We start from the raw sequence: 14,082 nt of genomic DNA, 5'->3' as shown, positions 1-14,082 counted from the left end.
TTTTCACTGTAAATTTTTTTTTTTTTATGACAGTAAATATATATTTATTGAGTAATCTTTGATGTCACTGTATAATATTTCTGGGGTATTTGTTATCAAATTCAAGTTACATTTGTTGTGAAGGATTTCAACCAACTACATGTATAACATCATAGTTCTTTATACTTTAATAAGAATGGATGCGAGACACTTCGATCACCTTCAATTATAATTCAATGCAAATAAATTTCTTTCATCATGTGATCTGTGAGAGGAAAAAAAAACCTACATTTTTCTGACTTGTTTTTTCAACACTGACTATTATATTTCGAGTTGTATTTCTCACATTACATGAAAGTAGCCTTATTTGATTTTCATCATCACAGAGAGAGGAGAGTGATTATGAGAGTGTCACATCCCAGATGAGCGATTTTGGTTCTCCGTGTGCAAGTACCCCGCCCCGATCCGTACAACAGAGCATCACTGAGAGTGAGATGGAGGACAGCCCCACCCCTACCCCAGCCCCTGACCACGCCCCCACCCCCACCACAAACACACCTAAGACCATTCCCAGACCCATAGCCAAACACATGCAGGTTGCCCCTGTACCCATGGGACCGCCTCCTCCTCCCATCAACCCCGACAGGCTTGGGGATGATGATGCGTTTCTAAGGGAGTTGGCAGCCGTCACAAAGCAGGTGAGGATGCAAATTGATGTTTTCAAGAATTGAATAATGTCTAAATGAGGCAGGCCTGATATTTTCCCGATATTAATCGGGTTCTCGATATTTTTTCACCAACATAGGTGGTATCTGATATCGATGTAAATCCGGTATAAAATTAAGAGGGGTTAGGGTGTCTATTTTCAATGCCTTATTCGCAAAAATTGCTAGAAAATGAAGGGCACATTGCGCCCAAATTCACACGAAGTTATAAGTTCTGGCAACTTGCTGTCGTTACTTTTTATGAAAATTGCCGTCATGCATTCGAAAACTTGATTCTTCGACGGCTATTTGAAGTTTATCGCACACGGTCGGTATTGATCATGGGCGCTGCCATTTTGTATTACCCACCAGACCGTTCGCGCGTTGCAATGGAGGAAACAGCGTGCACTCTGTACGCGCGCGATGGCTGCATTCAATTCATGCATGCAGGCGCTAGGATAACCCAGGGAACTCAGGCCCTTCGCGGGCGGGAGCACCCTGGGTTAGCGCTAGGCGTGATTACGGTGCTTTGTCAATACGGGAGTTCTTTCGTGCGAGCGAAAAAACAAGAAAAGTTTGTGAAAAATTATGGCTTTTCAACGGAAATTTCTTGATCGAGGTGAAGAGGCGAGGGTGAAAGGGATCGACGCTTCAGTTTGTGAGAAATGGACTTGGAAGTGGGTTGAAAAATCAGTGGATGGAAGGGTGGCAAGTGAGTGCAACTACTTTAAGAAATGCACATGTATATGCTCACAAGTTTTACTATAGAATTATTTAATGTACGTATTGTGCATTTGATTCAGAAATATTGAACTCAAAATCTCATAAATCTCTAACATGTATAATTGAGAGGTATTGTTGCATGCACTACCAATGAAAGTATATTTCCTGGTGAATTTAAGCACTTTGTGCCTCAGAAACACAATTCTTTCCCTTTTAAAAAGCAAATTCCAGGTACTTCATGCAACGTTCTCGCCAGGTTCATTCTGACGCTTGGCGGCGCGAAGCGATGATACGCAAGCCGCGCAGCGGCCTTGGTGCGTGCGAAGCACGCACGGGGGGAGGGTTGCAGGAGGGGGGTGTCTCCCCTTCCATCGCGGAGCGCGGTAGCTATCGAAAATATCAATATCGACGAGCTTAGATTGCTGCTAAATGCACCACATTTTATGTCTATTTAATGCTTCTCCGGCCACACAGCCTTAACGGTTGCGCGAATTGCGATCGATTGAAGCAGAAAGGCAAGTACTGATGAAAAAGGTCAAAAGAAAAGATTTAAATTCAATCTCATTTTATACTTACAGTTTATAGATTTATTCACATCAATGACATCGATAATGTACTCCATACTTTCCAATGTCTAGATCGCTACGTCCTTAGAAAGTGCGATTCATTTTGTGAATGCGTGTCAATGACCGACTACATCTACGGACCGCATGCGCGCCGCGCCACGCCCTTACTCAATCCAAAGATTGTTCCGACTTTGTTTGGAAGCCTCGGAAGAAAACTTCCGAGGCTTCCAAATAATGGGCATCGGTATTCATGAGACGATATAATTTGCATGTTTGTTTTGTTTTCAGATACTCACTGAAACTATAACTCTCATAATTAAGACTTCTGCTGATGATGTAAAATACTAATAATATCCAATCAAGATTCGTTTATCACTGTCAATTATTGCTATGTTCATTTGTATTGTTCTATACTCGCCTATAAAATAATGAACGTGTCCATCACGAGCGGGAGAAATATTTTTAGTCATTCATCATACTTTAATATTACGATTTTGTTCTTATTATAATTAATTGCGATTTAAAATGTTTTAAAAGTAAAGCTTAATTGACAGGAAAGCAGATTTGTATTTTTAAATAATGCACTATGTAGGCCTACAAATACAGCGTGTGTGAAAGAGAGGAAGAGGGGGGGGGGGTTGTAGCTAGGATGGTCGAAGGGGGAGCGCGAAAGGGGAGGGGACGTGGCGTGGACAATGACAAAGGGATGTTGAGATCGTACGTGTGTGTGGGATTGGTGAAGAAGTCAATATTCGAAGCGAATGCATATTTATAGACATGTCTATACTACTACTGATGATGACGGCTGAATAATCTTTCTTTACATGTATATTTTGGCGATTTTGAATTTTAAAAATATTTTCTTGCACCATGAGTGGGAAGATCGAGGTACGTGATTCAATAAATTGCATCAGTTTTCAAGTTACAGAAATTCACGAACAGATTATTAAAATTGAAAAAAAAAAAAGAGTCAGAAAGATCTTTTTATAGCCCCCATCCAGCGTAAACAACATGAAGAATATTTGAGGTCACGAAACCAGCTGATTCGCATTCATACAACAGGTTAACAGGTCACGCACATGGTACACAGTCATTCCAAGGGCGGGAATTCGGGGAAACCCGTTTTCAAGCACAATGATTGGCTCAACCCAGAAAGTGAATACTAATTAGATCACGTGCCATCGGCTTTGGGGCGTCTCGTTCACATTCCAACTCATTTCATAAATATAATCCACTCGCAGTAATTAGGCTAACGACGTTGTAAAGATAACTCTCTATATATAAAACACAATTCCGATATAAAACATATATAACGACATAAGTGAAATTGAAAAATTCATCCAGCGATATTCAAATTATTCTAGCGACTCATGTGGGCGTGGGCAAACGAAATACATATCCTCTAAAACGTTCACACATATCAACTTCAATAATTCGTACTTGAAATGCAGGGGCCGCGGAAAGGTCTTGAAAGTGGGGGGGGGGGGCTGACCATCATGCAAAAAAGCAATCAGGTGGTCCTGTTTTTGTACACGGTTTTGGAAAAAAAAGTGGGGGAGCTGAAGCCCACCCAGCCCCCCCCCCCCTGTTTCCGCGGCCCTGAAATGAATATCTGTGAATGAATTGTCAATTCCACTTTGTTGAATGTGTACTTTTATTGAAATCTATTGAATCACGTACCCCTCCCGACCAAGTCCAAGGGTTAATTTTCCACTCGCCATAAAGATTATGCAGCCACAATCACAGTAGACACATCCATAAAAGAATATTAATTTAATTCGCTCCGAACATTGACTTCTTTTCGCCAATCCCCTCCCCCACAAAGTCACAAACATCCCATCATTTTCATTTATATTGCCCACGACCACCTCCCATTATTCTCTTTCTCCTTTACACAAATTAATTTCAAATAATATTTTATTTTAAATCGTAGTTGTTACCGGGAGTTGTTAAGCAATTGTACAACAAATTCATGAAGCATTCACTGTAATGACTAAAAACATTTCTCAGGACGGTGACAGGTGCGTTCATTATTTAATTGGCAGGCAAAGAGTAATAAAGAACAATACAAATGAAAATACACTGTACGTATAACTCACATTAAAAAATGAGTCGTAATATGATAAAAAGCGTGAATAAAATTAATAAAGATTATTACTTATGAAAATTATAACAGATTCAATGAATATCTGAAGAAAAAAAAAACATTCAAATCGGTTTTGGATCCCATCTAATTTTGGAAGACTCGGATAGATTTTGATGCCATGTGCGATTTGTATTATGTATGTGGCCATGGCGAGCGCTAGTGCAGTGACACAGAACTTGGTAGACACACCGTCGCGAAATTAATCAACACTTTCAAAAGATCGATGTAGAGATCAAGACTTTGGAAATTATGGAGTAAAATTGGAATATAAATGTGAATAATCATTTTGCTGTAAGTAAATGAGTTGGACATTATATCAATCCATTCCTGTGGCTGTGGCTTTGTCATTATTAACGTGATCTTTTAATAATTTTCTCAATTCGTTCTACGGCAGTGTCATCAGAAATGCATTCAATGAATTCATGTAGATGTAGCTATAATAAGGCTGGGGCCTGGGACGAGATGAAACTAAATTTCGATCGAATTTTTATATTATTGTTTGACACACTTTACTTTTGACAAAATAAATGACAATATCAACTGAAATTCGTAACATCTAAATTACATTGCCCAACCCAGTAACCCACGGTACCCCTCTCTTCTCACTTTATTTTTGAGCGTATTTTACTACCATTTTAAAGACGTAAATAATGAGAGCAATGCGATACGCAAATGCGAGGTAAACATCTTCGCACTTCCCACATAAGAGAGAGAGAGTTAAATTGGGCCTCGAGTCGAGGTCGTATCGTATACAGCATAGTAGCGAAGCAAAGAAATCCCGGGAAGAAATCGTGGAAGAAATAATCGACAAATTTATTTTAGGATCTGAAAAGCAGATTGTTTTTATTTTAAATATATTATTCAGTTTTTTGTGTGGATCTAGGCCTGTTTTACAGTTGTCGGCCACGGTTGTCGGGGAAGTTCACGGTTGGCGGATTTGCCCTGAAAATTTTCAGGGTTGTCGGCGCCCGCCAACCGTGACGCGTGGTAGCGAGAACGTTGACTTCATGGTGTTGAGGAGATGCCTTCTAGATCCTCTGAAAACCCCCAAATCCATGAGCTTTGGGGGCTTTGCCCCCTCGACCCCCTCCGGGGCGTTGCCCCTGGACCCTCGGCCGTTAGGTGCGAGACTCTGGTCACTTCGCTCCCTACGTTCACAAAAAACCAGATATTTTTTAAAAGGGCCACTCTCAGGCCTGAAATGAGGTTATTAGTGGATCTATTTTGTAGAAATACACAGTTAATAAATGATTAAGTTAAAGATTCACTGATAATTTTTGAAGAGATAGATCTACCTCCTATCTTGAAAATAATGCGATAAAAAAAATACATATGTTCCATTTAATAGGAACCTATCAAGATTTCTTTCCTTCAAGGCTCATATCAGTGACTTGTTATTTTATGTTGTGAAAGCTATAGTGATTACTGATTTTTATAGTATGGTTCAGGTATATTGAATGACAATCTCTTTTTTCTTTTATTATCCATTTGCCAGGAGGCCAACATAATTGCCCATCGCACCCGATCAAAGCTAACTATCGACAAACCCCTTGAGGTCATAGAAGCTTCTTTTGTAGCTCCTGATGCTGAACATGACACAAATGATGTGAGTGATGTGTATGAGTCAGACCATGAAGATAGTGAATGGAAGAAGTGGCTTGCATCTCTCTACAAGACTGAAGGTATTCCTCTTCTTTTTTCTACTCCTCCTTCCCATTCTTCCTTTTCATCTGCCTTTTATCCCCTTTCTTTCTCTTCTCCTCCTCCTCCCCCTTCCTCCCCTTTCCTCCTCTTCCTCTAGTTTTTCTTCTCCCAATTTTTCTCTACTTTTTCTTTGTCCTTCACCCCCCTCCTCCTCTTCTACTTTTTGTTCTCCTTCCTCTTTCTGTACTTCTTTTTCTTCCCCCATATTTGTGCTCAACTCACATTTCTTCTTATTCCTCCTCTTCATTTTTTCTCTTGCTTTCTCTTCTGTTCCTCAGAAATCTATTAGACCCTTAACAAGTATCCTATAAAAAAGCACTTGAGAAATTAAATGTATTGTCATTATTTATCTTATAGTTGATTTTACCTGACTATTGAGAAAGCATTGTAGACTTAATGTGAACAGCTGATATAGCAGTAGCGTAAAGTGCTCTGATAGCAACTTATCAGGGAGGATTGATTCATTAATCAAGGTATATCCAGATAGGCTCTTGATTATATTGAAAGGTCTGTGTAAAATCTCAAATAAAAAAAGCTCCAAAAAAAAATTATTGGTAAATCTTGTTGTGAAACTACTTTTTTTAAAGGCATTATAGGTAAAGTTCAGATGAAATTGCTTGATTTATATCAATTTATAGGTTTTCAATTCATATGCATCACGGCACTACACAATAATCAAACTGGCCCCGTCTTATTTACAGATACTGCTAACACAGAGCCAACTGATGATGAACAGAACGACCCAGAATACAACTTTCTTGCAGAAGAAGAAACACTTGACAGAGAGGATTTCAGGACAGATAGGGCTGTGCGTGTCAGCAGTAAGTCTATCTTTTTATCAATCCAGACCGAAGTAGAACTGAATTGGTTTTATGTTCAATAATGTCAAGACATTTATAGCTATCACCCAATGAATAATGTTGCACATTTGATTTGAAAAATAAGTCAGAAAAGCAGGATTTGAACCTTTTATCGACTGTTTGCCGGGAGGTGACTCTTTCACCAGGCCAAATCCATTGCATGTTTGCAATGATAATAGGACATGGGGGGGGGGGGTCAAACTATCTGCAAAGTTTTTGTTTTGACTGTATTCCATTATTTGCATTTGTTTCTAATCTACAGAGAAAGAGCTGAATGAGCTTCTAGATGAGGTCGTCGAAGCTGTAAGTATTTTGATTTATTTGGCAGAGAAATATGATCCAGCCATTCATGAGAGAGCATTTAAGATAAACCTTGTTTTTGTGCATTTTATCTTTTATTATTTATGTGTCTATGCAAAAAAAAATCAAAAGGTCTAATTGTATGTTTGAAGTATTTTATAGTTCCTCAGACTTATTGATAGTTTGACAAACTCAATTAAAATGCACGAGACAATAAAACTGTGATCTTCTAGAGAGATATGTAGTATCCTAAATATATTTTGTGTTTTCACTCACAGTATGGGGATGAAGTTGACTGGCTAGATGATTTTGACATGAACCAATTTGACCAAGAACCTCAGTCATCAGCCCTAAACAATTTGATGCATCAGAAGCAGAAGTTCTCCCCATCCAAATTCTACACCATGCCTTCTTCTTACTCTGGGATGCTGTCCGCCCCGTCACCTACCTCTAAGGCTTCCACATCATCCAAGTTTCGGCTCGGAGAAGTGCTATCATCCATCATGGCCACAACATCTTCAGCAGATGCAACACCCGTGGAAACTCCAGACGCAACGGTCATTGAGGCAACTGCAGCTACCGCAGCAGAGACAACAGCATCCACCATAGAGGCAACTGCAATGTCTGCATCAATACCTGAGGAAAGAGATTCACGTGTCCAGACAGCATCAGAAGCAGTGGCAACTCAGGCAACTGGTCAACCTCTATCACAAGAAACCTATCCTCCACCACAACAGACACACCAGCAGGTGCAACCATCTGGAGAATCTGTGCCAACAGTTCCTGCAGTGGTTCAACAGCAGGATCGTGGGGTAATCATCCCGCAGGCTCCCCCTGTTGCATGGACCATCGAGGCCAAGACACTGCCTTCCTTGACCCTGAACGCAGGAGAGCTTGAACAGTTTCAACAACAGATGCAGCAGGTTTGTATTTCTTACAATTGAATCATTTTCACCCTTATTCCCTGACATAATTAATTTATAATTAAATTGTGTATGAGATATAGTATGTTTGATGAGAGACAGATTTTGGTTGCAGTATCCTCTTAACTGTACTTGGCAAATGGTTTATCTAACTTCATTGTTACAGACATGTGACCTTCTTGACCAACACATTACTTGTGACAATAAACTTCTTTGGGGAATCAGGTTTTAAAGTTGCAAACATAGTAAGATCGGAAAGGAGAAGTACCATAGAACATTACGTTATGAATGATTTAAAGATGTTTTGCTTTATTTACTATTTCATTTAATAAAAGATGTATCAAGTTTTCTATGGTGCAGATCAACTTGAATTTGTATTATAATTTTTTTTAACCGACATATGAGGCGATCTTGGTATGACAATGCAGTTTAAGATTTTGAATCACACATCTATTATATTGACAATCAACCTGAAAATTAATCAGCTTAGAGTATTCTAGATTCATTTTTCCAAGAAACGATATACTAATGAAGTCCCTCCACAATCAACCTGAATCACTGTTCAATTTTATCAAACTTCAAACTATTTTCTTTGTTCCATCTGTTTCCCTTGACAGCATATCCAGTTGCTTTGTCAAATGTACCTAATGGCAAGGGAAAATGACACACTTAAAGATTGTACAAACCAGGCTAAACAGTTCTTGGTAAGTGTATTTAGTGTCTACGCTGTTCAAATATATACAGTTCTAGATGCTTTTTCAGGAAATTTAACACCATTCAGATGTGTACCTATAACCTGTAGTCATTAATCAACATTGATCTACATTAATTGATAATCTTCATCGGAATCGATGTGATGTCATAAGGAAACATTCGTTTTTCACAATTAATCTACAGTTTTATGACTAAAAGGTGTTCAGTGATTTCCCGCTTATTTTATTCATCTCTCTGAACATGTGTCAATAAAACCATATAATTGTCAATTTATTTCAGTTACCGGTGCATCAGATTGGGCTTGGAAAGAAAAGGGCCAGCTAAATGACCATTTAAGTTTAACCCTAAATAGACTAGGCTATTTCAACACCTAAGAAGACTGGGGGGCTTATGATTTCGGCCGTCGATCGTGACGAAAATTGGCAAGCACATTACTCATGGCATAATGTATAAAACTATATGATCAAATTCTGCAAAAAATCTCATTGCTAATTAATTATTCTAATTTACGCATGAAATCAAACATTTGCTTTAACTAAATAATGCCCCTAAAATGCTAATGTTTTGTTCACAGACTCTTTATAGGAGTCTGATCCAATGTACTTTGAAAAAAATTCAATAACACATTTATATTCTTATGTATTTTATTGTTTTCTAAATTTCTTATGTATTTCTATGTTTTTGTCTTTTTGTTTTTTATTGTTATTTCAATGAAAACTGTCGGGGACTTTATTTTTACCATAAACAAGATGAAATTAATTGATTTCAATCCGTAAAAGGAAAAATGATTATACATTTATGAATTTTGGCTAAATACTCTTTTTGCATTGGATTTGTACACGAATTGAAGTTTTTTAGCAATTTTTGGTCTGCGTACACTTAAGAAATGTTGCATAATTTCGGAGCCGCATACCAGGGGGTGGCAATTTTGGTCTCAAAAATTGCATGAGACTTAATAGTAAAAAGTCAGCGAGCGACGTGGTAAAAACATTTTGCGCTGCGGATTTATCGCAAAAATGTCGAGGGGGGGGCTGAACCCTGTATTATTAGGGTTAATACTGCTCTCTTAAAAAAAAGGAATATTTCAACTGTTTATTGTTTTTTGTTTTCAAATTAATCAGTTACAAGTTGCCATATTTGTGTACTCTTTCTTCTAAAGAATGCTGTCATTTTATTTTAAAGAATAGTGCAATATTCTCATATAGTAAAGGGGAGGGGGTTATGTTTACCCTTGTTGAGATTGAATTCTCTAAAACTACTGATGCTTTCATTGGACCAACATGAAAAGGGTGTATGTTAAAGATTTCTGATATACCAAAAATGATTAAAATAATCAGCTCAGTTATGTTGAGATTCACATTATGTGACTAAATGTATGGAACTACATTTCAGAGAGTTTTGTATTCAATTCCAGGGCATCCAAATAGTAATCACTCCCAGTGGGACTCAGAATTCATTTTCACACAGCTTATCCTACCCTTTAATTTGGTCAAACAAGCATGAACGATTCACCTTCCTTCCATAATCCTAAAATTTTCCCCCTCAAAAATTTCTAATTGATTTTATTTCCTTGCTAGACTGAGCTAGATTTACTTGCTGGTGTGAATGAGGAAGGGATGAAGAGCCAGGGGAACTTCGGACAGGCCCAATTCCATTCTTTCTTCCGTGCTTGTAACCTGGATGGGGCTCTGGAACTGTTGAAAACCCCCAGATCCCCATTCAAACAAATTGACGAGGAGTCTTCAGGTATGAAGTTTTCTTTTGTGATTTGGTATATACAGCCCATTGGATAAGTATAATAAAGATCCTGTAGTGTTACTGATAGCCTGTCTAAAGGTCACCGCACACCTTACGATTGGTTTGCATTCTGATTTTAGAATAAAATTTTGTAATATTTGATCCAAATACTGAGACTTGGATCGTTTTACTTTGCGAAGTTCTGAATCCTCGTATGAATATTTAATGTCCGTATCAGTTATTACTGATTAGATTAAAAGGGGTTAATGATGTCACATACAACCAACTACGATTTGAAACAAATTGGGCGTTTAATCCAAAAGAAAGGCTTTCAATTATAAAAAAAAAAATATATCAGTGTACTGACACTCAATTTTAACGTCAAATAAAAAAATTCTTTTCATTCATATTTTCAGAAAAATATCAAAATGTGATATGTTGTTTGAAGGTTTGCATGGTGGTATGTACAATCGCTGATGTGGTTTACGGTACACCATGTGAAGTGTTATAGAAACAGTGGATAGAAGAAGAGAAGAAATGGATAGGCGAGAAAGTGGAGATTTGAGAGTAGAGTATTCTTTCTTGAAAGTAGTCCTAAAAAAGGACTGTAAACCGGGAAAGATTGATGAGTTGAGAACAGCTTGAGTAGTAGAGCTAATGAGGAGATGCTGGCTTGAGTCGGCGAGTAGAGATGATGAGTAGTAAGATATCTACTACTCATATGCATTTTTTTTGTAGAAAATTTGGTAAAACCTGTAACTTCTGCTTTTTTTTCCAGTTTGTCTTAACAGTTGGCACACAGAAGCAATATTAGAAGGTGAAGTGAAGATGCCTATCATTTTTGTCGGGGGGACTTAGGGTTAGGTTTATAAGATATATCCAGATTACTCTATAATTGTATTCCCCAACAGGTGATACTGGACAATACTTTAGGTTCAGCAGAGTCACGCTGCTACATCATATTATTGTCATCAAATTTTGTACCCACAGGCAAAATGTGGGCAGGGTCATTGTCGCCAGGACAATTGTATTTATTTGTCAAATATCTGTGTGAGCTCTATATATCGCAATGACGGATGACGCGGTGGGTTCGGGGGATACATGTGCTCGGCTGCGCGACCCGCCGAGCATCTCTAGTATGTAAAGTGCATTTAAAGGAACATCTTTGTGATAATGCCCTCTTAATTAGAATTTTCAGCCTGTCTAAAACCCAACAAATAAATCTGGGATGACTTCCTTACAAGCATTTCTGGATTATGATAATTTTGCAGACAAAAAGTCTGGGCCACGACCCAAGGCCCCACCCCTTCAGACGACTCTCCGTAACCTGATCGCTAAGAGCGATGTCTTCATCCACATTGAACTCTTGCCTAAAGCCATGTACCATGACATCTCCAGAAGTGCTAAAATCGTTTTTGTGGAAGGTGAAGACAAGTGAGTAAATCTTCATACATGGTTTTCCATGGACATACAGTTGCACTTAATTTACAATTGATTTAATTTTTAATGTCAATAGGCCCAGATCACTCTTCATGAAAATTTCATGAATATGCTTTTATTTTAGTTCTAGTGATGGAAAGATTTAAAGAAAATAGCACTTTTTTTCAAATACTGAGGTAATGCTTGTGCAACTTTGACTGTGATGTAATTGAAAGCAAAATAATACAGTTTCTGTTTTTATGCTGCTGCAACTCAAGAGACATTTCATTATTTGTATGGCCTGATATCTCTCCGGCCAGCAAAGGTGGTTACCAAATGCATTGTTTTCTGGCTGTCTGTTTATTTTATAATAAGATATTGTCAAATTTGCCTACCGGTAATTCCCTTTCAGAGAGAAAATGTCAAAAGCAGTAACAGAATCTATCAAAAGGGCTACTATTGTGATTGTGTCCACTTATAATGATCTGTGTAGGTTTTATGCTAGTTTCATCATTCCATGTTTAGTTTGCTATGTCAAGATTATTATGAATATCATAAGCCTACAATTCACCTTGAAGATTTTTTGCAATTTCTCTCAAAATAAATGTTCTAGAGCAACTAATGAAGGTTTGATCTAATATATATTTTTTTATTATGATTTTCCCCTATCTGTTCAGGTTGATTGTGAGGGGTCTTGATCAGTTTGGTACATTTGAAGATAGATTTCAGCTGATCCAGAATCTCATGATGCCCTGTAAAACAGCAGCTCAGATTAGGAACCGAATAAAAAATCTATTCTGCTATCGCAAATGCAAGGTCAATGTCAAGAATCCCATTGTGGTAAGTGCTTTTTCGGGAGAGGAACTAAGTTTTAACAGGCCATTTTTAGAATATGCCCTAATGATAACCTGAATCAATTTGCTTGCTATCATGGAATACATCTGTTACTCAAATTGTAATTTACGTAAGGTAGTTGAAGAGTGTTATTCGAAAAGCAGCTAAATCTACTTGCATTGTTTTTATACATGGTGAAGAGTCAGACTGGGCCAATAATATATCATTAGAAAAAAATAAATCTTCCTTGTCTTTTTGAATTTTCAGTGAACTTTTTAAATTACCATTTTCATGGATTTCCCTCTTTTTGAATGATACAGATTTTTAATGAAACTGTAAAATGCTGTTTATTTATCTTTCAAACATCAAAATAAATAACTTTTTACAAAAGTAAGACAACCTTGATTTATAGAATATGAATATAGTTCATGATGGGATTAAGCTCTTTATCATGTTATGAATCCTTGAAGACAACTGTATTTTGGCAAGCCATATGTTCAACTCATCAAGTTTATCTAATTTCTGTCTTTAAATCTCTATCTTGTACGTACATAGATCTACAAGACCACTAATCATATAGTCCATTCCCCGTCCATGTGTTCCGTGGTGAAACCCAATGAAGCCACTGCTCCAATCAACATTAAGAGCAATAAACTACCAAAATGGGTTCTTCCAATACAGGTGAGTTTAAAGCTTAGTCCAAGTTCTGGTGAAAAAAAAAAATAATTTTGATAGGAAATAGTTTTAAGTAATCCCAAAGTGTCATAAGCCATAATACTTATTTAGAACAACAAAGTTGAATTAAAATAATCCAGGCTTGCTTGAATTTATTCATTTCTTTACCACATACTTTTCCTGGTGTAGCTAACACTGGAAATAACATGTGGGACCACACTGTAAATGGATAGGCATTAAACATTGAAATCTTAATCAAGGTTAAGTTTTTGAAATGTCATCATAATTTAGAAAGTATATGGACCTAGTTCATGAAACTTGAAAAAAGGGTAATACTTTATCACTGAAGCTCCTGCCGGAGTTTCAGGTCACATGATTAAGGTCAAAGGTCACTTAGGGTCAACAAACATTGACCATGTTGGGGATATTTGTGAAATTGTCATCATAACTTTGAAATTGTCTGGATCTAGTTCATGAAACTTATACATAAGAGCAATTAAGTATCCCTGAACATTCTGTGTGAGTTTCAGGTCACATGACCAAGATCAAAGGGCATTTTAGAGTCAACAAACTTTGATTATGTTGGGGGTATTTGTGGAATTGTCATCATAACTTTAAAAGTTTATGGCTCTAGTTCAAGAAACTTGGACATAAGAGTTACCATGTACCCCTGAATATCCTGTGCATGTTTCAGGTCACATGACCAACATCAAAGGTCATCTAAGGGCAATGAACTTTAGCCATGTTGGGGGTATTTGTTGAATTAGCATCATAACTTAGGAATTTTATGGATCTACA

General features: G+C 37.5%; 1 protein-coding gene across 1 annotated transcript in view; it reads left to right on the top strand.

The window, feature by feature from the left end:
* Positions 1-14,082, top strand: part of LOC129261629 (GON-4-like protein) — a 57,686-nt gene that overhangs the window by 21,312 nt on the left and 22,292 nt on the right. Inside the window, exons 6-15 of the mRNA XM_064100089.1 lie at positions 366-677; positions 5,614-5,800; positions 6,524-6,643; positions 6,945-6,985; positions 7,261-7,905; positions 8,523-8,609; positions 10,197-10,365; positions 11,628-11,790; positions 12,453-12,615; positions 13,165-13,290. Coding sequence (XP_063956159.1) covers positions 366-677; positions 5,614-5,800; positions 6,524-6,643; positions 6,945-6,985; positions 7,261-7,905; positions 8,523-8,609; positions 10,197-10,365; positions 11,628-11,790; positions 12,453-12,615; positions 13,165-13,290 — 2,013 coding nt within the window. The remainder of the gene's footprint in view (positions 1-365; positions 678-5,613; positions 5,801-6,523; positions 6,644-6,944; positions 6,986-7,260; positions 7,906-8,522; positions 8,610-10,196; positions 10,366-11,627; positions 11,791-12,452; positions 12,616-13,164; positions 13,291-14,082) is intronic.

This window comes from Lytechinus pictus, chromosome 5, assembly GCF_037042905.1.
Source record: "Lytechinus pictus isolate F3 Inbred chromosome 5, Lp3.0, whole genome shotgun sequence".
Lineage (NCBI taxonomy): Eukaryota > Metazoa > Echinodermata > Echinoidea > Temnopleuroida > Toxopneustidae > Lytechinus > Lytechinus pictus.
The sequence above is the reverse complement of the archived record's forward strand: the minus strand, read 5'-3'. Positions and strand labels throughout refer to the sequence as shown.